We start from the raw sequence: 24319 nt of genomic DNA on the forward strand, positions 1-24319 counted from the left end.
ACCATAACTAGAAGAAAGCAATCGCATGCCTTACCTACACAAAACTGTGAAGAATCAAAATGTGTGGCTGTATGGGTTCCTCAAGTGCACATTTCATAGGTGAACGTGGGTGGTGGCTAGAGGGGTCCCGTCCCCTGTTGTAGAAACCTGACCAGGCAGCACCCGGCCTTGCCCGGAGCCGAGTCAGCAGATGTGAGCCCTGCTCACCGTCTCTAATCCTGTCACAGTGTGGGCAGAGCCCCAGCTCATTAGGTACAGTGAGGAGATTCTCTTGATATTTAAATGTACTCTCAAGAGGGTCTGATTTCTACAATGGAATAAGCATAGTTTTTAAAATTTAAAAAAAAACCCCACACACCCCTATATGCTTGGGCTTCCTCGTTACCTAATCTTCTAAAAACAAAAACCACGCAATATGAATACACCAGCTGAAGCCAGTTAAGTTTGTGTTCCCTCCTGCAATTCAAAACATGGCAGAAAGGCTAGGAAATTGGACATGGATGTTGTGAGGGGAGGGGTGTGAACCTAGGGAACCATGTTTTTTTTTTTTTTAAAGTGATGCCAGAAGAAGCTGTGACCCAGATTTATTCCTGAGTATCTTTAAGGAAAGAAAGGGCAGGCTCTTTCCTGCCTCCCTCTGACCCTGGGCTGCGGTAGATCTCCAGCTAGGTCTCATCTGAGGATGCAGCAGGCTGCAGCACCCTAGACACTGGCCTTGTGAGAAGACATTTCAGTGTTTCTGTTAAACTGTTGGCTGTTGGTCTCACTGGGGAATCTTAACTGCTCAGGTCTGTATGTGCAAAGTAAGGAAGAGAGACTCTTCATTCTTTGCTTACAAAAGACCAAAATTAAGTTCTCAAAGAAATCTCAAATACCTAACTGTCCATGAGGCTGTCCTTCACAGATAGGCATAAATGCACTGTTAGGCAGAAGGGGGAAAATATTTGCCCTCCTGAGAACTGATTGTACTGCCTCTGATGTCACTAATGAACTCACTCTGTGTAAGCAGTGACTAGTAACTAATAGCAGGCTAATAGAAAAGCTCCATGACATTTTTTAGAATTCTTAATTCAAGGAAGGGCCTTTCTAAGCTCATGGAAAAATAGGGACTATCTCCTCCTCCCTTTTATAGGGAAACCTGAAGGGACCCTCAGGGTCCTATCCCCCCATCCCCGCGCCCCCCCCCCCCCCCAAGTACAGGTGGGATTGTCTAGTGCTTTCTGTCTGGGATTTTGAAAGATGGTTAGTAGGGTTGGGTTTGTTCTTGGACTTCAATGCCCCAGTGTGTAGGGGAATGTTTGGCCAAGCCACAGTAATTCTTCGCTGTCCATGTCATCACTACCCAGAGGCTTCCTCTCAGAGGTGGGGGTAGAGATGGGGGCAGGGTTGTAGACCTCTGATTTGTGCGGGTTCAGAGGCACAAGAAAAGTAAATGAAAACCCTACAGGCCACCGGGCATGCCTGGTGAGGCCGCAGACAAGCAGATAGTGTTATCAGTTCCTGATTTTCCAGATGGGCAAGGAGCAGAGCCCGTGTGATACTATCTTTTTTAAAAAGGCAGGAGGCTGCTTGCTCTGCACACCCTCACAGCCCTCGGCTGCAGTCCCTGGGGCCACAGCCATTTCGGGGTTTGCATTTTAGTTTATCTAAATTCTCATCTTGCTTTCTCTGCCTACTCCCGTCTGGTCCCAGGGAACCCCTTTTGAAGTTGAATGGAGCTCTGTAAACTGAGTAGTGGGGAGTGAGCCGAGAAATTAGCCTTGGATTGAGCGCTAACCTGCACTTTGGAGCAAGTAGTTTCCGGTGAAGGGCCAGTGGGAAGTTAGTCTAGACCAGTGATGGCGAAACTATGACACGCGTGTCAGAGGTGACACGCGAACTCATTTGTTTGGTTCATTTTTCTTTGTTAAATGGCATTTAAATATATAAAATAAATATCAAAAATATGTCTTTGTTTTACTATGGTTGCAAATATAAAAAAATTTCTATATGTGACACGGCACCAGAGTTAAGTTAGGGTTTTTCAAAATGCTGACACGCCGAGCTCAAAAGGTTCGCCATCACTGGTCTAGACTATATTTGATTCTTTGGCCAAAGAGCTCTAGAAATGTTAAAATAACTAAGATACTCCTAAGACTGATGAAGGGCATTTTTTCTGTCCTTTCACCTCCGCACCTCCAGGTGGATGAAAGTAGGAGGAGAGTGCTCCTCTGCAATCTTTGAGTGACGGTTTCCACTTGAATTTCTCCAGAGCTTCGGGTCCTGCATAGCCCTCTCGTGTTGTAGGCCCTCAGTGTGGTGTAAAGGTTGCAGACAAAGCAGAGTGCTTTTCTCTCATCCTTCGGGACCACGCCCTCTGCCATCAGTCTTTGTCAATGGGAGAAGTATTTGTAGCTTCAGAAGGGCCAGGTCTCACCCCAAGGTGTTGGAAATGCCCTTAGAGAAGGCACTGTTCCCTACCTCCCCTGTGGAAGCCGAGTTCTAGACTTCCTTGAGCAGCCCCTGGTTTAGGCATAACTGCAGTCCCATGGACAGAGGCAAGATTCCACTTCTAGAAACCACAGGAACTTTACTCCCCCTTCCTAGCACAGTTCTGTAATGTGTAGGAATATTCTAAGTCTCTTCTTCTTCTTCTTCTTTTTTTTTTTTTTACTTCTAGTCTCTCTTTGGTCAGAGTTAGGAGAATTCTGAATCAGGGAGGTGAGAACTTGGATTCCATTTTTTTCTTCTTCAAAGAACATCAAACTGTAAAACACCAAAGAAATAAAAGCTGGCAAGATGCAACAAATGAATAATAGGAAGAAAATGAAAGAATGCTCTTTGCAAGCACAGCGAGGCAATTTTCTTGGAAGCAGAAAAACACGCTCCATTTCTTGCTCTGAACAGGAAGGTGGGGCTTCAGGCTTGTGGGGTCACCTTAAGAACAGCAGTAACCCCTCAACAGTCGTTGGCTGAGCCTCAGTGTGCTGTGGGGCTGGGGTGCAGCCCTGTGTAGGGCACATGTGTGTCTTCATGTCTCTGAGGATAGGATGCTCTATGGCACTGAGATCCTGAGGTTGGATGTCTCACCATAGATTTATCTTTTGTTCTGGGTGCTTTCCAGGAGTGGATGTCTGTTGCCCAAAACTTACTGGGAGTGGATTGGAATTTTGAAATGTCTGTGCATAAAGGTGTAGTTATTCTTGTTTTCTTGAATGGGTGGTAGCGGTGGTGGTGGAGGCTGGGAATGCAGACTACCTCGGGTGCCATCCCCAAACCTGCCCAGAAGCAGACCTCTTGCCCTGTTTGTTAACAGGGCTGTGTGGCTTCAATAAGGCATGGGTGGCATTCTTCTTGCATCGCCTACTTGCCTGGAAGTGGTTACTCCTTTCTGACCTGGAAATTGGACCTAACACCTTGCTCCCCACAGCCTTGGGTTGTTGTGAGGAAGTGAGATGATATAAATGATAAAACTTTCCATATTGGTAAAGGATTGTTTCTTTTTTTAAGGGTGTGTGTGTGTGTGTGATGCTTGCTGGTGAGGGGTCATGAATAAGTCCTCTGCACATTGATAGCCTCAGACCTCTGCTTGAATGTATTTGAAGATGACTTTATATCATGCAGTTTGGAAATGATCAGGTTTCACAAACTCCGATCTTCCTAAACATGGAAATATTATTTTCTCCTTAGAATTCCATTGGGCTAGAAATCTGAGTATCCAGCCCCCCGCCCCCCGCCCCCCACACACACACCCACCACTCTTAACATTTTGTTGCCTTCTCCCCACCCCCATTCTCCCTTCATTTTGGCTCACCGAAATCTGAGTGCCACTTTTCTGGGAAAGCCTGATATTCTGACTTCAGTTTTGTAATTTAATGATGGAGAGTTTCCTTAGTAAACCAAATTTAGAGTCCTAGAATGCTTATCTTATATCCAGACCTTGAACATAAAAGGCATTTTATACCCGCAATTGTTCATTTAATGAGCAATTGCAGAGTGCAGGCCGGTTAAGGGATTGAGCTATATGCACTATTATTGCAAGAAGTATTCCGAAATACCAGAAATAGGACGTAAGCTCTGATCAGGGAGACTGCGAGCACAATTACCTTCTTTTCAAATCCTTCTGTGACACTGCGGGAGGAAAAAGGACTTTGAAACTTGAAAGGAAAGAGCTTGCTTTCAACCTCAAAAGCTAGGAGGAAAGGGCTCTGAAATTTGCTCAGAATTCCCAATTCACCATTAGCCTGTTTCTTCCTTTAGCCTCAAGGCATTCTCCGCTTTTTGAAAAGATGTTAAGAAATTCAGTCACAATAGAGAGCCTAGTTTTGAACATGTTTCACTCGGTCCATTGAGGTCTGGGCTCCAGCCTTTGTGTGGGGTGAATTGAGCTGAGCGGTTAGCTGGTTGGAGAGAGGTGAATGAGGAGTCTCTGTGCAGTCGCAAATTCTGGCAAAGAAAGAAGCTTCCCCCCCTTCCTTTATTCTACAATATGCATTCCTGTAATACCCGGCTAGTGGCAATATGTGGAGTTGAGCCTGTTCTTAAGTCAATACTGAGTACTTGGTTTATAGCAACTCTTGTTAAGTTTGTCTTGTAATTGAAGCTGTTGTTGACCTTGCTTGGGGACCATTTGTAAAACCGTTTATTTAGCATAAACTGAAATAATAAACCCTCCTTCTCCCGGGCTGATTGTGATAGGGTGACATTAGTTTGATTTAATGATTAGCCGCCTGACCCTTCTCCTGGAGAGATCGGCTTGAATAGAGAGAGTTCACTCAGAAGCACTCCGAAAGAATACTAATGAGCTTGTTAAATTTAGCATGGCTCCAACCACTTTTAATTCCTCTAATGGGAGAAGCACCGCACGGGAGTGGGAGAGGGGGGCAGGGGGACACCAGAATGTTCCTTAGAGGGTCTGCACAGTCAGAGAAAGCCCACCAAGAGAAGTTTGCAGAAAGTAGCTAGCCAGAGCCTGGGGCCTGAGTTGTAAGTATTGTCTCTTCTCTTACACTCTGTCTTCTGCATCCTGGGGAAAGAAAGGAGGTACGGTGGTAAAATGGGATTTAAGGGGACAGCTTAAAATCCATGTTCATTTTAAAAAAGGTGAATACTTGTGCCGTGAGCTCCTTCCTCATCAGCTAATTCTGTGAGGGTGACGGGAGGGGTTCCTAGTGAGTGATGAGCAGCAAGGCTTCATCTTTATGTTGGAAGGAGCCTTGGATACTTTTATCTCCAGTCGTCGTAGGCGAATATACACTTGTTTCCTGGGTCGCAGTGAGGAATCGTCAGGAGTGTGTGAGCGGTGCACGGGAGGAGTGTGTGTTCTAGTCCCGCCTCATGCAACAGGATTACCCTCTTCTTAATCTTTGTTGTAAACAGTCTAAGCAGTGTTTGCAATGAAGCAACTTCTGAGTTCTCAGAGTCTATGGCCCTGAGTGTCTGGCCCCATGTCAGTTGCCTTTGGATGCGTTTGGGAAATCTGGGGCAGTTTCTCAGTGTGATGTTTGGGCAGCTCTCCATTTGGGGCAAGAATCCGTTAACTTCCACTGAAGCACGAGTAGACAGAAAGAAGGCGGTACAAGGTTGGGATTATGGTGACAGTATTTAAAATAATTTTTTTCCCCCGAACTGCATGCTTTGGTGTGACCCCTGAGCATGCAACAGTTTAACACAGAGAAGCCAAACAGCCGCCTGGTATTTGGCTGTTAAAGTCCATTGGCAGATGCTCCTGGAGCAGTGGGCCGTTTGCTTACATTTTTGCAGCCGACGTCTGCTAGTTGCCATGGTGGACGGTATGTTTCTGTCAATAATTTGGCCTGGGGTAGCTGTCTGCACTGGCTCTCAAACTTTATTGAACAACTCGGTTCAACTGAACAAGATTAGGAGCTTTGGTCTTTTGGCTTGCTGAAGTGGTTGCTAAATTTATAAGAGTAGGCAGGAATATTGCTTGGAAGGCTTCCCTTTCACTGTGGAGAGTGTGCTTTTAAGTCCCGTAGCTGTTTGTATTCTGGAGCGTGTGTACTGTCAAGTTTTCATCTGAATGCCCGTCAGAAGCAACTCAGTGCACGAGGTAAACTTCATGAAATACTTGTCTACTGGAATATTGTGGAGAGGGAGGGCAGGTAAAAATGTGGTAGCCTTAACTATTATTGTACTAGCAAAAGTAAGTCTAATGAAAGTTTCCACATTAAAAAAATTTGTGCCTGATTTTTTTTTTTTAACTTAAGGGAATTAATTTTTTTCTGTATTAAATATTTGAACTTTTGCCTTTTTCTTTTTATAACTTAATATCCATACATGTTGGCTTAACTCTCATGAAGAAAATAATTCATTTTTATAAAGTGAAGCACTTGTGAAAAAAGGATCATTTAGCTAAAAAGACACCCTTATTTTCTCTCCTCCCCACCCCCAACTTCCTTCTCCGAGGAGGCTGGGGGGAGGTGGGAGGACTCTAAACAGACCATGCCAAATTTTCAGTTATTCATGAAGTTGGATTCAAATCCTCATTATAAAGGCATGGCTTCTAAAAGAAACTCCCTCAATTTAGCGGTACAGTTTTAAGAGAAGAAGAGTTCATTTCTTCTAGGAAGAGTAAGTCAAGGGAATCCTGTTCTAAACCTGGAAGAGATTAGTAGGGCTTGGTTATTCATCTTTCCCAGAGAATGCTAATTAGGAGTCTCAGCCCCTCTTGGTAAGGGCTTTCTGGCTTTCTGAATGAAGGTCCATTCTATAGCATTTGCACCTCAGTGTTACAAGTTCAGGTTGAAATTTGAAATAAAGGTTTTATACAGGCAGAAATGAGTGGAAAATATGACTTTGGCCATTTGTAGGTTATAGGAAATTTTATAAAACTGACAAAGGGTTTTAGTGTTTTTGACACCCTTTTGCTTTTACATGAGTGCAAGCCCTTATTCTATGGTTTGCAATTTCACTGCTAACAAAGTACAAGGGTGGATAGTATTAATCAGAAGGAAAATAAAAATGTAGGATTTTTCTGTAGTTTGTTTTTAAATAAGCAAAAGCATGGTTTGAATTGCTTTTGTAAAGATCAGTGTGTGAAAATGTGGTATTACATCTATTTTTTTTAGTAGTTATTTGATAGATTAAACTCTTTATTTATCCCATAATTACAAGGTTTGAGGTGAGGATCTGCACAAAATAATGTTTCACAGTTACCCTGTAGTAGTCAGCAAATTCACTGACAACTAAAGTGTACCTCATGGTTTATACTGTTTGGCCTGTTACTTGCCATACTGAAAAAAAATGCATTGCTTATTTCTTAAAGTCCTAGACGTAGGCAGAAAGAGTACTGGCTTTAGGTAGTTTAAGTCCTTACTCAACACAAAACAGTAGTCATTGCTTTAGTTTGTATTATCGTGCTTGTCTGTGTTTATAGCTATATTTCCTTTGAATTTGTATGAACAACAACAAGACTGCTAAAGTATACTATTGCTGGCTTTTAGGGGCTCTCACCTAGAGATATTTGCTTTATGAAATACTTTGAAGATAAGTTTATATACTGGGATATGTTCAAAATCTGTCCATGTAAAATTTATTATTATTTACACTCAAATGGAGTTTCTTTTTTGTTGTTGTTTTTCAAATATAGTTTCTTTATTCCTTCCCCCCCGCCCCCCCTTTTTTTTTCCAGATCAGGGATTTTCAGATTAGATGCCTAAGCAGTGCCTGAACAACTTTGCTTCCATCAGCACTTGCCTGTCAGAGCACAGTCTGTTGGTTAAATGCAGAGCTTGTTTGGCGGATGTAGTTTCAGAGTATGTGTATGGTTCTAACAGATGAATTGGTTCACTTGTTGTGGGTTCTGATTGCCGGTTTGGTTTCATTTTATGCCTTGTTTCTTTGATCTGCTATTATGGAAAGGTCATCCAATCACATTTGTAGAGAACCATACTGGATAGATGGAAACTTCTTACAGATCAAAGGAAACCAGAAGCATTTAGGGAGCTGGGGATCCCATTGGGCTCTTTTTTTTTTACATGTTTAAAGCTATGTCTGGACCCCACCAGAGTATGTACATATCGGCAGAATGGGCGCCTTCCTCACCCCCAGAGCCATCTCACACTTGAACTTTTCACCTTCATTCCTTCTTCCTTCTAGTGATCAGCTCTGCTCTATGGTCAGATGTGTCATGCAAGGGGCCCTGGAGGTTTCCAGGATCGCCACCTTTATCCTTTGTAACCAGTGGATTTTCTGCACCATTTCTGGCTCGGTTAAACCTCTCATTGGGTTACAAATCTGACTTAAAAAAACTAAAACATGAGACTGTCTGGATCACTTTCTAACAGGTCATCCTCTGAGGAACAGAGGCTCTTTGACCCCAGGATCACCCAGCGCCTCAGTGTTATCCCAGAGGCCTGGCTTCCAGACAGATGAGGGGAAGCTGTACACCAAGCATGTCAAACTCGCGGCCCGCCCACAGCCCCTAGGCTGGCAAAACGTCCAGCTCCAGTGGGACTTGCAGGGGCATTGGCAAGAACCCAGGGAAGAGCCTCGCTGGCAGATTCAGCTGTGAGCCTGTGATGATAATTTGCTGACTCTCCCTACATCTCAATTTAATTGGCTCATTTCTGGCTCCCCTTCATCCTTCCATTTGTATTGTGGACCCTCATTCACAGGCAATTTTGTCTGAAGGACAGACATCCCATCGTGGTGTAGCTTTTCAGAGTTGCCAGAATGAGAAATTGGCTTCTTTTTTGGAGGAAGACCTCAGGGATGACTGTTTCTGAATTGCTTCTTAAAATGGTCACAGAGCTTTTGTGTTCCTTCTTTCTTTAGAGGATGAAAGTCCTGGACAGACCTATCACAGAGAGAGAAGAAACGCAGTCACTATGCAGCCACAGAGTGTCCAGGGGCTTGGCAAGATCAGCGAGGAGCCTGCCACATCTAGTGACGAGCGGGGCTCGCTGATCAAGAAGGAGATCCATGGGTCCCTGCCCCACCTGGCTGAGCCCTCCATCCCATACCGCGGGGCCGTGTTCGCCATGGACCCCAGGAACGGTTACATGGAACCTCACTACCGTAAGTGGGTCCTGCCTCACGGCATGTGGTCCAGAGCCCTGGGCGGCTTGTGTGTGCGTGCATGCACATGCGCTTCGTGAATTATTTGGCTTAACATTGATTTATATAAATGTTTAATTAACTGCCCACTTTGCTTCTCCCATATCCTTTCCGTTCTTTTTTAGGGAGAGTCATTTCCTTATATTCCCTGAGTAACTTCAGTCGTCAGTGGGGTGGCCTTGAGGAAGGTGTCCATCTGTGGCTCACTCACAGGGACCTTTCCTGGGAAATGGCACCTAATTTTCTTTCCCCAAAGTCTCCTAGACTTTGCGGGAGAAAAATTGGTTGATGGGGGAGTTGTTAACGTGGACTGCATTAGCTGAAATCTTTAACAGCAACAGTTCCCGTTTTCAATGAAAATTAATTTTTGCTCAGTTGTTGAGGAGGAACCAACCTCTTTCAACAAATCAGTGCAAATTTCCTTAACATAGAAGATTTTTGTACAGGCTCGACTTTGGTCACTGACCAGTCTACTACTAGAAACATCGGCTGTTCCCTTTCTCAGCACTAATAAAGTAGACTCTGAACACAGATATACAGTGGTTTTTCTCCAAAGGCAGACACTATGAAGGAAAATATTGTGCTGAGTTTATATCTGGCCTGTTTCTAGTTAAGGAATATACTTTGGTTGGGGGGTAATGAAGTTCGCATTGAGGTGCCAAAGCTTGCAGTCTTGATTACAGATTTATCACCTTGCCAGGATACGGACTTGCCATTTAACCTTCCCGGCTCCAATTCCAGATGATCCATTGAGCTCCAGAGTGGGGGACTGGTTCTTGTTTCCCCTTTTCCACATCATTCAGAAATTTTAGTGTTTTAAGGCAAAAGGTCATTAGCCAGATGACTGATTATTGAGGACAGCTGATTAGTGCATATTTTCTTGCTCAAGAAAGTGCCCAGGATAAAAGCTAATTCCATCCCTTCATTAGTTGACTTGCAGCAGAGGGGGACGGTCCCTCATCAGGGTGCAGATCAAAGGGCCTTGCACAACCTGAAGTTTCAGCAACCGCCCTCCCCCAATATTGTTGGTAAAGATGGAAGATACATTATTATTATTTTTTTTTAATGGAGAGAGGATTTTTCAAAAAGTGGTCAGAAGTGTGGAAGAAAAGGTTTTATGGATTCTTAGAAAGTTCACAACTTCTCAGTGTAAAAAGTGCCTGTTGCTGCAGTTTTTATGTTCACAGCTGCGGGAGTCAGGAGGGGTGGTGTGCATGATCCTGTCCTTCCTCATTAAAGGGTTATTTCATTTCATTTTATTTTAGAAATAACAGTTTAAAATAGTGCTGGTAGGGTTTTTATCTGAACATGTTCCTGTTTTATACATTTTTATGGGTTTCTATTAGAGATCATCCATGCAGAAAATGTGAGGGAATCTACATACTTTCTACTTATATTAATTTTCCCCAATAGTGTGCTAGATAGATGATTATTATTAAGTCTGGATTGTTAGCCATAAGCTCCTTGCATTGTTTTCATTCTTATGTGTGAACAAAACTTTTCCCATCCTATACATTTGACACTTTGTTTTCTGTTCCAGATGCCCTCTAATTAGTGAGGTATTAATTGGTCAGGACAGCTGAGAGAACTTCTTTTTTGGTTGACAGAAGCAGGCAGATGACCGTTAACTTTCTCTGTGCCATTCACCTTGCAGCTTGCTCTTGATCCATTTGTTCTAACCGTTTGCCCATTGAATCCTCTCCCTGTCATTTGAGGGTCCAGGAACTCTGCATACCAGGGACTCTCATCACCTCTGTGTGGCCTGTGTGTGCACCCCAGGGAAATATTAACTAGCATTGGGCACTGGGGAGTTCTTGGTGGGCTTGGAACCACTCATTGTCCCTCTGTTTAGAGGGCATAGCAACAATAGGTGGGTTATTCTTTAGCTTTTCCCACAGTATTGTTCAACTCACTATTAAAATTACATGATAACTTACAAGCACTTGCTATTTTGACCCACCATTGCAACGTACTCCCTAAATGGGTCATAAATAAATGGTGTCATTACGTCAATAATATGGACAGGAGTCCTAGAGATTACTCAGATTGGCTGAGCACTCAGGGGATTTGAGTTTAAGTTCCAGCTTTGCCACTTATTGGCTGTGTGACTTTGGCCAAGTGTGCTGACCCCTCTAGGAATCATTTCCTAACGGTTGAGTGGGGGTGATAGGTGACTGCCTGCCCCATGGTGTTCTCTTGAGAATTACGTGAGCCAGTGCAAATGAAGTATTTAATAAAAGCACTGGCTCATGGTGCCTCAGAAGTATTATGGTAGTTGTCCTGTGGCTCCTCTTCCTCCCTCTTCCTTTTGTTCCATCACCATCGTCTTCATCTGTTCATGATGAGTTCATTCTCCAAACCAAGTTATTTTTGTTGGTGCTACAGTTGTGTTTGGTTCAGGGTAGACTGGCGTTTCCCTGCCAGACCTGTTCACCTACCTCCCTGAGGTCAGTGTCTCCTGTGAGCACAGATTAGAGATGGAGCGGTTGGTTTATAAACCTAGCAAAAGGGTTGGCATGGCCTGAAACTGTGCTCTGTGTCCTTCTGAACATAACCATTCCTCGTGCAACTTGAGTAGATTGATTATAATTTTTCCCCTATTTTTTTTTAAGTAAAGAAGTTTTAAAGCTTTTAAATGCGTTTGAGAAGTTTTAACGTTAAATTATCGACAGAAAGTGTTTTATGTAACAAACTTAATACATGTGGAAAAGGAAAGGTACAATATTATTTATTTATCGTAAACAGTTTAAAGATGTCTAATACTAAATCTCAAAGAGTGAGATAAGATATGACTTTACTTTTTCTAGAACCCCGTTGGCTTATTTAATCTTCTGCTAGTATAAAGAGTGTCTTTTAGGTACTTTATAATAAAATCTGTTAGATTTTATCTGGACTGAATTATCCAACTAAAGCTAATAACTGATGTGATGCTGCTGAAATTGATACATCACATCACATCACGTACATCACATCACATCTTCTAAGAAATTTTTAGTGTATGAGAAAAGTACCACCTTTTAAAAATGAGATGTAAGCCCTGGCCAGGTGGCTCAGTTGGCTAGAGTGTATCTTGTACACCAAAAGGTTGCAGGTTCAATTCCCCATCGGGGCACATACTTCGGTTGCGGGTTTGATCCCTGGTTGGGGTGCATACTGGAGGAAACCGATTGATGTTTCCCTCTCCCCTTTCTCTCTCTCCCTTTCTCTTTCTCTAAAAATCAATGAGAACTTATCCTCGGGTGAGGATTAAAAAAATAAATTAATTAAATTAAAGTCAAATAACATGAGACATCCAAGCTTGATCACGTTTCTTTTTTTTTTTTTTAAATATATTTTATTGATTTTTTACAGAGAGGAAGGGAGAGGGATAGAGTTAGAAACATCGATGAGAGAGAGACATCGATCAGCTGCCTCCTGCACATCTCCTGCTGGGGATGTGCCCGCAACCCAGGTACATGCCCTAGACCGGAATCGAACCTGGGACCCCTCAGTCCGCAGGCCAACGCTCTATCCACTGAGCCAAACCGGTTTCGGCTGATCACGTTTCTTTACCTTGCCGCAGCCCTGCAGCATTGTCAGTAACACAAGTTCATTGCAGACCTTCAGCAGCTCAAGGTTCAGAAACACCTTCTTGGGCCATCCCCTTTGCCTTTGAGTCCTGAGCCAGCTCCACCAATGCTGTGGGAGAGAGAAGACTTCTAACACAGCGTCGCTGGGTATCTGACCACTCACAGTAATTCCTTCATTTCTCTGTGGTTGGAAAATGCAAACTTTCCAAGATGCCTAATTTGTGCTTCTATATATACTAACTTTGTATTTCTAATGTGTGGGCAGGCTTCCTGTAAGACCGGAAAAAGGAACATCATTTTTTCCCCTCAGAAGGACATCTGTAAAATTTTTATTGCACAAGACTTTATTATACTTGGGCATGCAAACTTGCATCTTCACAAATTGCACTTAGGTAAGATTCAAAGTATTTTAGGTTTTGGGGGTTTGACTTAAAAAAAAAAAAGGAAAAGAAAACCCAGGGATAGTGGGTACTTCAAACATTTGCAACATATGTTTGGAATAAAATCCTGGTGGGGGCATTGGGGGTTATTCTCTCATGAAGGGAGCTGTGGATGGGCTGTATATCAAGGCCAGAAAGTAGACATTCAGGCTGCCTGGCTCAGACATGGTGTGGTGCTGACAGGCTCATGGCTGCAGGATCACTGGCGCTTGATAATTGGGGAGAGCATGGGAGGGGGGGGGGACGGATTTGTGGGACCTGACCTGCTTGTATTGGAATCAGGATAAGGAACCCCATCTCCTTCCCAGGGATTTCTCAGCAGCTGTACTCTGCTTCTGTTCCATCTGTAGCTAGATGTTTCAAATCACCATCGCCCTCTGCTTTCACTTACTGCCATGCATTTATTCTTCTATAAACTTGTGAGGCAGGTGACATAATAGTTAAAGCATTCCCTTACCCTGGGTGACACTTAAGTTTTATTCCCCTCCCTGTTACAGGAAACATGTGTTCCATTGTCTTCTGTCTTAGTCTTACTGGGAAGACTTGAGTTTTCTGAAAGTCCCTGCAGGGGTCTTTGTGGGGAGTTTCTTGGATTCACTAGTCATGTCCTCTAGGTTCTCTGCTGGTTTTGTTCACGGGGGAAGAAAGATGCTCCCTTTCCTAAAATTTCAGGTCTCTTACAGTTTTATAGTTGTGTGAAGACTGTTTCCTTCTGCCCCCAACTGCCCCTAAGCAGTCATTCCTGGAAAATATGATTCATTCTTCCATGCCAGTGCCGTGATTGAAAACATTCCACTGGTATTCTTCCTTATGTTTCCCAGCTCAGATGACAAAACTATTGGTGGCTAATTAGCAAAACCGGAGGAAGGAGCTTAAAGAAAAGAAACTGAATTTTTAATGGCTTGCATTTATTTTCTGTGGAAAGCTGATGTCCTGAGCCTACTTGCATTCTTATGTGCTTAAGGAAAATCCACATGAGATCTCTTCCCCTACCTGTCTGTCTTTATACTAGGTGACTTTCTACACCCCTTACAGATATATCTTCCAGTGAATGGGAGAGAAGATGTGTATTTTACATATTTAATAGGTGCACCTGCTCACATTTCTCCTAACTATCGGAGTGTCATGTGGAGACTGAGAGAGACGGAAATGCCTACAAGGCACAGATGGATAGTTTGGTGTTGAGCACACTGCAAAGGCAGTGACGCGTCTCAGCACACAGCTCCGTTCCTACCCAGCTTTCTTTGCCTCTCGGAAAACAGTTGATGAGCCCATCAGGAGTGTTTTGGCTTTTTCCCCTTGAACAGTAGACTGTTTACCCTGAGAGACTGATGTTGGATCATCCTCTGGGGGCTTTCTAGGTATCTCGCTTCCTCGGATGTTAGTCTTGACTTGTAGGGGGAACTGGAGTGGGAAATGCAAACAAGTCTCTGAACCCTTGCAAACGTGTTATTTGTGAGCTTAAGAGTAACTCCCGGCCTATTCTTGTCCTTCTCTTAGAAACTCAATATAATAATCCAGGCCTTCTTTCAATAACCCTGAGGTAATGTTTAAAGACTAGAAAGAGTGAGCCACTTCCATAGATTTTTTATTTTAAAGAACTACAATGCAAGGTAACTGCAGAAAGTGGTAGAAATTGAGGGATTAAGAGTTCTTAGGGTTCCAGTTTACTCTTGCCAGTGAATGTTGACTACCCTTGTGCCTAATGTGACTGTGATTGTTCATATTGATCTTGGGAGATAGGAAGTGTAATTGGGAACTAAGGGTAAGAAAAGCACGGCAGCATTTGAAAAAAAAATAGTTACTGATTTTATCCATTGAATTTTGGGGACATATTTAATAGAGAGGACAAGGGAGAAGCTTGAAGGCCACTTCAGGAGAGGAATAGAAAGAAAAAGCTAAGGGAAACCATGTTCTAGAGAAAATTAGTTGGCCTGTTGGTGCACTGGCCCAGCCTTTTCTTTCACTGCTGCCTAACACAGCCCTCCCCTCAGGCAAGTCAGGCTCCCTCTGACCAGCTTCTTCTCAGGCTGCCTGGCTCATTCCTGGTGCTCTTTCTAGAACCATCCTTTAACTTTCCTCCTTGCCTTCAAATCGTATTGATTCTTTAAGCCCAATCTACACACCATTCCTTTGAATGTTTTCTTTAAGTTCCATTTTACCAGGATATTTTCCTACCTTGACACCAAGTAGATGTGTAAGTCTCACCTTTAACCATATCATAGCTACGTCCTTGTATGTTGATCTTTAGGTTGTTACAGGAAAAAATGTCACATGCCAAAAGGCATCGCTCCTGCTAAAAGCCCATGATACCAAACCTAGATTTAATACCTGATCTAATCCCAGTTTCAGCTTCTCTTAGAAACATAATCTTAATTAACTAGTATGGAATGTTCTGCCCAATTCATTAATTGCTTGATAAAGTCAATTAGGTCTTCCAATGTATTTGGTTGAATCTTATTTTTAACAGCATAATGTGGTAGTCTAGAGGCACTGCTGAGCGCTTACATATCCACTGGGATTCCCAGGGCAGGACCAGGACGGCTCATTTACGCTACCTTAGAGCAGAGAAGGGCAAGCTGTTCGGTTCTTGACCTCAGTCACACCAGAGTAGAAGTGTGTCCAGAGCCTGCTGGTCAGAGGTGGCTACTTGCTTCTGCCTCCATTTGACAAGTTAGTCATTGTATGCAGCCTGTTATCCAAATGCAGTCACTCAGTCCTTTTTAGAAGTAGGCAGGGTTTATAGTATTTATGACACATTTATGTATTTATAAGTTGTACATTTTAACACTGCTAGGATTCTCACACGTGGTTGACTCTTACTTTGGAATAAGTCGGCACTTTACTTACAGACGTGAATGAGGACCTTCATTTGCAATGTCCTGGGGTTGGGTTAGCACCCATCTGAAATTGAACAGGTAGGTATTTTTCCTATAGTGAAGGTGAGCATATTTCTTTCCCCTTTCCCAAATTTCAGTGATTTGTCTTATCTTCAGGCAATTCATGAATTTGGTAATAACTTCTCAACTTGTTAGTGTCCAAATGTGCATGCTCCCAGGAGACTTCACCAACAAATTGGTGTGGGATCATGAATCCAGGAGTTTAAATATTCCATGCCTTTTCCTTGTCTAATTTGGCACCCACTCAATGCTTATAGTTGCTTATAGTGTCTTTTCTTTCCTCCCTCCCTCTCCTTCTTGTCTTCCTTTGTAGACTAAACCCCAAGAAACACAGCAAGCCTTGCTATTTCATAATCATCTGCTAATAGCTTTCCATCCCATTTCTAACAGAGGTCACATTATCTCCGGCTCCTCGTTCTTTTTCTTGTATAATTAAAGAATGTTACCTTTGATGTCTCTTGAAAGCGGCATCTCCGGTCTCACTTTAGCTCTCTTGATCTGCGCCTATAAAATTGTGCTGTGTTGTCATACTTCTTAGTGAAAGGGCTACGCTTTCTCTGTGTCTTTCACAGTTTGGTTTAATATAGGGTCACCGATTGAGCATTTTATTGCTGTAGTCTTCCTGTTTCTGGTAGAGTTTGGATTCTTTGAAAAGTATTCAGTTTCCTCAGTCTTGGTAGCTTTTACATTTGGGTCTCTCCCGCCATGAATTGTTCTTACCTTCCTGATGTCTTCCTTCCGTTTCGGGGCTCCAGAGCTTTTTGTTAACCTCAGTTTTGGATGAGTTTCTTCCTCTTGGAACAAAATGAGGAAATATCTAAATTCATTCAGCCATTCATCTGTCAGTCATTGGTACTTGAGCATGTGCTTCCTGAGTGTCTTCTCAGTGCTCACCAGTATTGGACTGAACGAGCAAGGTCCTTGCTTCCATGGACACTCAGGCTGATGGGACACTGAGACAGGTAGGCAGAGGTCCACAGAAAGGTCCAGTCAGAAGAGACAGAAGCAGGGTCCTTTGGGAGCAGGTCACACACATACCTGATTCAGACTCAATGAGTCCAGGGGCTTCCTGGAGGGAGTGACGCCCTGGCAAAGAGGTAGAGAGAGGAATGTTGGCAAAGGCCTGGAGGTCAAAAGAAAATCTGACACCTGTGAGGACCTAAGAGGTCAGGGCTCTTTGGTTGGAGGTGGAACTCAGGGAAGGGAGTGGCGGAGACAGGATACTTTTCTTTTTTATTTTTTTAATTAAATATGTTTTGATTGATTTCAGAGAGAGGAAGGGAGAGGGAGAGAAACATCAATGAGAGAGAAACAGAGGTTGGCTGCCTCCTTCTTGGGATCGAGCCCACAACCCAGGCACGTTGCCCTTGGCTGGAATCAAACCCAGGACCCTTCAGAGGGGAGGCCGACACTATCCATTGAGCAAAACCGGCTAGGCCAGCATGTTTCAGGGGGAGCTGGTCCTCTCCTGCACCACTACATGGTGACCCCCGAGACTTGTTCCATGGCTTTTGAATGTTTAAAACAGATCTTTGCGTAGCTGTGTTTCCCATCACTGACCCGGAGTCTTTTGTTGCAGAGTTTAATTCGCCTCCTAACTCAGATTTGCCAGTGTGTGACTCTCACCCACATCCCCTCCGCACCTCATTGGTCCTCCGGTGCTGCCGCTTCCCCTGAGCAGGGTGTCATATGTCCCCTTGAAGACAACAAAATGCACTTGTACTTGTCCTCCAACCGCTGAGCTTTTCTCTGAGATAACCCCGATGATCACTGTACCTTGATTTTGAAATACAAATCCCTCACATTGGGGATTAGTGTGGCTTAATTTCCAATCAATTAAGAGTGCTCTGTATCAAGACACATTTTAACTCCAAAATGGAATATTCATAATTTTAAAAACCTTGAGTTTTATTTCGTTGGAAAACTTGCAGGTGCCCTAACATTAGTCAAACTAGAGAAATTGTGCGGTGGCCCAAGGTGAGGTTGCTGAGAGGGGCAGGAAACAACAAAGTGAAATTCAGCTGGGAAATCCAGTAGCTATATCCCGGGGGGAAGTAAGAACAAAGACTGCCAGTGATGGGATAAGCCCGAAATCTGGCCTGAAGGGAAAGAGTCTTAAGGGAGATGGTGAGACGCCCCCGGCCCCAGGAGGAGATGTGTCCTCTCCGTGGGGGGCAGCAAAGCTAATCAGCTGATATTGTGCAGGTCCCAGGAGGCACCTCTAGGAAGCTGGGTGTTGACTTGTCCACTGAGTGGGATGCAAATCTGCCTGCTGGCTGTGCTCCTGACTTGTGAGTGGAATGAAAGGAGGTGTGTTTCCTACTTTAGAGAGCAGCAGATAAGTGCCCAAGGCAGGTGCTAGGAAAAAGGCCACTACCTCCCTTTTTCAGCATGCTTTCGTGGAATGAACCTGCTTTCAAATTCAGTGAGATTTCACATTTTCTCCCCCATCCCTGTTTTTCCCTTTAAGTAAGGAGTCATGAGTCATGGGATGTCATTGCCCTGCTCCTCACCCCGAGAGGTCAGTGTTTGCTGAGACCAGTCAGGTCCTTGTTCTCCTCAAGGACACACACCAAATACCGGGACAGAGACATCCAGGAGGCTGCACAGCTGGTGGTCTGAGCCTGCTAAGCAGGTGCTGTGCTAGGGAGGCTCAGGGGGAGTGATAGCCCTGAGAATGGGCGGGGAAGGGCATTGCTCAGAGGCGTCTTTATAGTCAAGACCCAAGTGACAAAAAAGAGCCCATCATGAGAAGATGTAAGGGAGAGCATTCCACTGGAAGAGTGTAAATTTTGTTTTGTGTGTGTGGCCGTGTCCAGGAGCAGAGCGACGGCTAGTTTGATGGGCTGGTAAGGGGGTGAGATCAGGTTGGGGGGCCGATGGAAAGCCAATGGAGTGAGTGCCATGAGTTGATTTTTATTGGAGGAACATCACTCTGTGTGTGTATTGCTCTGAAGCAGGGGTCCTCAAACTTTTTAAATGGGGGGCCAGTTCACTGTCCCTCAGACCGTTGGAGGGCTGGACTATAGTTTAAAAAAAAACTATGAACAAATTCCTATGCACACAGCGGCGGCAAAAACACCCGGCGGGCTGGATAAATGTTTTCGGCGGGCCGCATGTGGCCCGCGGGCCGTAGTTTGAGGACCCCGGTCTGAAGACTAGAATTGGGGTGGTTCCTCCCTAGGTTGTTGCAGTAGCTCAGGTGGGAAATGGTCCCCTCTCAGAAATGGTAGCCAGCAGAAACGAGCCCTCTGTGCCACCTTTTAAGCCACTGGCTTCGCTCTTGGATTCATCAAATTCACACACATGATTATGAGAGAGGTCTTGTGGTTCCCCATAGACGGGCGAGGACACAGAGGACCAGGAAGGCTAAGTATTGTCCATTCTTATGTGGCTCAGAAATGACTGAGCCAGTGTTTGAACTCACGTAGTTTGGCTCCAGAGCTCAACTTCTTAACCCATGCCCAGAACTGCTGAGTCTTCAAAGTGGTGGTCCCCGTCTGGGCAGGGGCCTGTGGTTTAAGCTCATTAGGGGCAAGCTTGGGAACACTGTGGTAACCGGTGTTGGTGTTCAGTGGCGATGGCAAGGGCCGGGAGGGCCCTTGGAGGGAAGGCAACCTGTCGCCCAGGTCTCCAGACATCCAGTGGATCCCAGCGTGGAAGACACAGGTATGCTTGGTGCCACCTCTGCAGTCGCTGCGCTCCAGGCATGGCTACATGGGAGGGGAGGAGACATTGCTTCTAAACTGATACTCTCCTAAAGAATTGGAAGTTACCTATGACCTGGTTATGGGGAGGCCTCTGGGTCCTCTCCGTGTCCCTCCACTTGGGGAGGATGAGTGTGTGAGGAAACAGTGCCAGGCGCTGGGCTCTTGACCCCATTACACGATCTCATTTAGCTTTTGCACAAGCCCCTTTGGCAGTTGAGTTGACTGGGCTCACAGTGCGGGTTTGAGTCTGGACTCCATGGCCGAGGTTTGGTGGGAGCATGTGAGGGAGGCCTGACGTGCTTTGCTCTTCTACTTGTCTTATTAAACTGCCCCACTCTCCATACATTCGCGAGCTTTCACATGTCACCAGGATAATACAGTATCTGGCCCCACCTAGACCTTGTTTGGGGAGAGGGACCCCTCACCTGTCCCTCTGAGTGACATACAGGGCGTCAGATGACCTTGCCCCCCCAGGGGTGGAATTGGCAGGGACAGAGCACCCCTTTATTTATAAGCATACTTGGAGTGTTTTGGGGGGAGGTGGGGAGGGGGGAGTACAAATAGACCTTTTTGCCCCAAAACATCTTGGCATCCCACTAACATGGGCAGGGCAGTTCCTGGTCTCCAGGCTTTGGTATCTCAGAAAAACTGAAAGAACCTTGGGGAGAAGCAGTTAGGCATGATTAAGGGGCTGGAGGAATGATTTATGAGGAAAGATGAAAAAGACGGAATATGAATAACAGGGACAGTGCAGGCTAAAGAGACACATGGCAACTCTCCACGAATAACTTAAGGCTGCGATTTTCAACCGGTGTAATGCAAGGATTTTTAAAACATGCAAGACTTGACTATTTAGTCAGAGACACTAACCTTTTCCCCTTAGATTGTCAAATAAGAAAACGACAACATCCAACACAGCAATAGCTGTTTGGTGCGAATGAATAAAAATTATAACCTATTTTTTTGTTGGATCGGCAAAAAAATTATATTTGTTGGTGTGTTGCAGAATTTTAGTAATTAGTTTATGTATGGCATGAGATGGAGAAGGCTAAAGATTGCTGACTTAAGGAAATAGCTGCTAAGGAGGGACAAGACTCAGAAGATAGTCAAGGGGAGAGAGTGGGACCCCTTTCTCTCAGGGACCGGCATGTAGGGCTGGTGTTTGCTGTAAAGACTGATGTGAGTTATCCCACTCGTCTGCATACCTTTATGCTTCAGGGGACTTGATCTGACCTGAGATATGACGGGGTCTGGTTAGGAAGATACAAGTTGTAAGAAAGCTCCCTACTGGATCAGAAAAATCGGAAACGTTGATTTCGAGACTTTTAAGAGTGATTACGGATCCCCTGAGCTATTTATAACTAGAAGAGTCTAAAAGTTATGGAAAGTTATTACAAGGCATTTAGAGAGGGCAGAGGGATGGCTTCTTAGATATGTTTATTGATTCCCCAACATTGACGTAGTGTCACACACAGGAGAAACAGAAATTACGACCGTGGCTCTTGATTTTATGTTTTGGGGAGAGACTGCACGAAGTAACACATGAAATCAATTAAGAAACCTATCAACAAGTATGAAGTAACAGGATGAAAGGCATGACCTGGGGCTGGGGAGGGCAGTTTCTGATTCCAAGGGGCTTTTACAATAGGGCCCTGACTCCATGGCAAATTTCAATCCAGTATGAAATTTCTCCTAATTAGCATTTCCCTTCTTCTTTCCAAATAGCAAATTTATGGACTCTCAGAAAATCACAGAACACATCTACCGATGCTGCATTTTCTTTCTGCTTGATCCATTCCAGCTGTTATTAACTTTCATGTCTGACTTTCACTAATTTATGACGACTTCTGAGCTGCAGTCTGAATGCTCCTCTGAATTTTAGACTCTTGGGGGGCAAATTTCACATTAGTTGATCATGACCCTTGCTAATATTTTAGCCAAGCATGCGAGTTTATTGCTGCCTCATAACCTTCCCAGGGCCCTCCGGTGATGTGTGCTTGAATGCGCTGTCCTGGCACCTGGGGGGTGCGCACTTAGGGTAGGTCAATGCTGACTTCACTACGCCCCCCCACCCGATTGATCAAACCTGAGCATCCTCCGCCTGTCTCTTCCGGCGCGTAGTTCCTGCCCATATAGTCTCGCAAGCTCATAAGTAATAGTTTTCTGGATTTTCACAGGCCTGCCCTGTGATCTAAGGCAGGTAAAAGTTCTGGCATTTTTGTGTACCATAGAGGCTGCTGGAAATGCACTTTTCCTCTCTCCTCTGTCTGCTGATGGATCACAGTAACAAGGAACTGAGTCTGGGGCATGAAACGTTCAGGTGCAGTTTTTGGTCATTCATGCTTGATTTTTCTTAGACGTGACTCCTTTTCATGCTTAATATCGTCTTGATGGCCATGTCTGGGAGCACAACCAGAATACTGAAATAACCCAGTGAATATGGAGGCCAGTGGCACTTGGTACTGTCTACCCCACAGAGGAAATAAGTTTGGAGATCTATCTTATATTTTTTTTTATTTTGGAAATCTTCAATTGGATATTCTAAAAAAAAAAATTACCTCTTCTTGATAACAGTGCAGCCTTTTTCCTTTGGTGCCAGTCACCTATTAATTTTTAGATTTTTCTGAAGCGTCTCTTTCATAACAAGCCACTAGGTTAGCATGACTGTAAGGCATAGGTTTTTTTTTTTTTTTCTGCTGTTTTCTGTCATGAGGATTAAGATTCCAATTAGAAGCTCTGTTAAACAGCTTGATAGTAGAGCTGTGATTGGCCCCTCTTCTAGAAGAGTCAAGCTCCTACAGGGTGATGATGTGTGGAAGTGTGAGCTCTCCTGTCATGTGAATTCCTCCCGATACGAGTGTGTGGAGCGAGGTTTGAGTTTAGACTGGCTGGAAGCTCTGCAGGCTGTGTTGTGTGATTGAGTTTTAGAATTAATGAACTTGTAGCCATTAGCAATACTAATGATTGTGTGTGGCGTTTCCTTACTTATCTTTATTTAGCTAATACTTTAGACAAAGGTAAACTATTTCAGAGTACCTGCTTTGTTTTGAGTGACGATCTAGTCTTGCAAGGAGCCAAGGTAGAAATGGAAGCATTCCGAGAAGTTGGAGCTTTGTTTTTTCCACCTAGGCATAGGTAATGTTTTTCTGTTGCTGTTGCTTTTTGTATTTTTAAAGAATTTAATCCTTTAAAGTAAATATTCCTACCATTTTTTCTTTTAGATAAAATTAATATTGAAGGTGGCCTTTTTGTGTTCTGAAATCGTAGGAGAGGCTTTTAGGCACTGGGGATGGTGACAGTGGGACCTGGTGATATGCATAGAATTAAAGCAGTTGATTCTTGGTAGGATGATAAGTAAAGATTCCTGTGTTTTCCTTTTCTTTTCTTTTTAAAAATATATTATATTATTGATTTCAGAGAGGAAGGGAGAGGGAGAGAGAGATAGAAACATCAGTGATGACCAACACTAGGGATCGAGCCTGCAACCTGGGCATGTGCCCTGACCGGGAATTGAACCGTGACCTCCTGGTTCATAGGTCGATGTTCAACCACTGAGTCACCTGGCCAGGCTCCTGTTCTTTTTTAGCTCATTTTCACCTTCTTGGATCCTTTTGTAGTTTCAGTTAAATGCTTTGCACATTTAACCTGTTAATGTTGGCTCATCTCTGCCAAGTGATGTCAGGTTTAGATGAACCATTAGAGCTAATGTTCTGAGGGTGCCAAAATGGAATAAGTGAAGCTGTGAGCCTCCGATCCACTAGGGATTCTAGAGAGATTTACTAGGATTCCACCCCAGAGTGATATTCCAAACTGGAAAGCTGAAGCATGTGCAAGCAAAGTTCTCTCTTAGAAACTGATTTATAAAAACTAACCAGGAAAAACAGATTTGTAAAAGCTGAACCTTCTTTTTATTTATACACTAGTGGCCCAGTGCACGAAATTCATGCACGGGGGTGGGGGGGGTGGTGTCCATAAGTCCGGCCTGTACCCTCTCGAAATCCGGGACCACTGTCTCCTAACCACTTGCCTGCCTGATTGCCCCTAATCGCTTCTGCCTGCCAGCCTGATCGCCTCCTAACTGCTCCCCTGCGGGCCCGATCACCCCCAACTGCCCTCCCCTGCCAGCCTGATGGCCCACAACTGCCGAGACCCGCCTCCTCCACTGGGACTCTCCTCCGTGGGAGGCGGCGGAGATGCTGGACTGGCCTCCTCTGCGCTGCGTGGAGCCATGGGACCCCCAGGCCTCATCACGTGGAGTGGCCACCGGGCCCTACCTCTGCTTTGTGTGCGGCCATCTTATGGTGGCCATCTTGTGACGACATTGCGCGCAAGGGTCATCTAGGCTTTTATTAGTATAGATATGGTGATTATTTGATTACTCCAATATTCGTTAGTTATTTTCCTTTTGAGTCAAAAAGAAACCTTGAAATTCTCTTAAAGAAATTCTCTTTATAATTTAACAGTTTCCTGTGTTTTTATTGAAATTATGTTTATGAGTAACACACTCATTTCAACAGTTCATGAAGTTAGTGTGAAAGCTAAAGTAGCTCTATCCATCTTTCCTGTTCCAGCCCCAGTCCCAAGTATAATTTTCGCTATTTCTGTTTTAGGTTTTGTCATTTTTTTTTTAATAGAAAGTCCAG

At 44.2% G+C, this 24319-nt stretch overlaps 1 protein-coding gene across 5 annotated transcripts in view; it reads left to right on the forward strand.

Annotated features, from left to right (window-relative positions):
* GLI3 (GLI family zinc finger 3) overlaps positions 1-24319 on the forward strand; it is a 274177-nt gene that overhangs the window by 76575 nt on the left and 173283 nt on the right. For 3 of the 5 annotated variants that reach the window (XM_036327431.1, XM_036327429.1, XM_036327430.1), the window contains exon 3: positions 8776-9018. The exons of 1 other annotated variant lie outside the window; for it this stretch is intronic. In XM_036327431.1, coding sequence (XP_036183324.1) covers positions 8776-9018 — 243 coding nt within the window. Of the gene's footprint in view, positions 1-8775; positions 9019-24319 lie in introns of those variants that run through there. One more of the 5 variants, XM_036327433.1, reaches the window with a different exon arrangement.

Source organism: Myotis myotis, unplaced genomic scaffold, assembly GCF_014108235.1.
Source record: "Myotis myotis isolate mMyoMyo1 unplaced genomic scaffold, mMyoMyo1.p scaffold_m19_p_11, whole genome shotgun sequence".
Lineage (NCBI taxonomy): Eukaryota > Metazoa > Chordata > Mammalia > Chiroptera > Vespertilionidae > Myotis > Myotis myotis.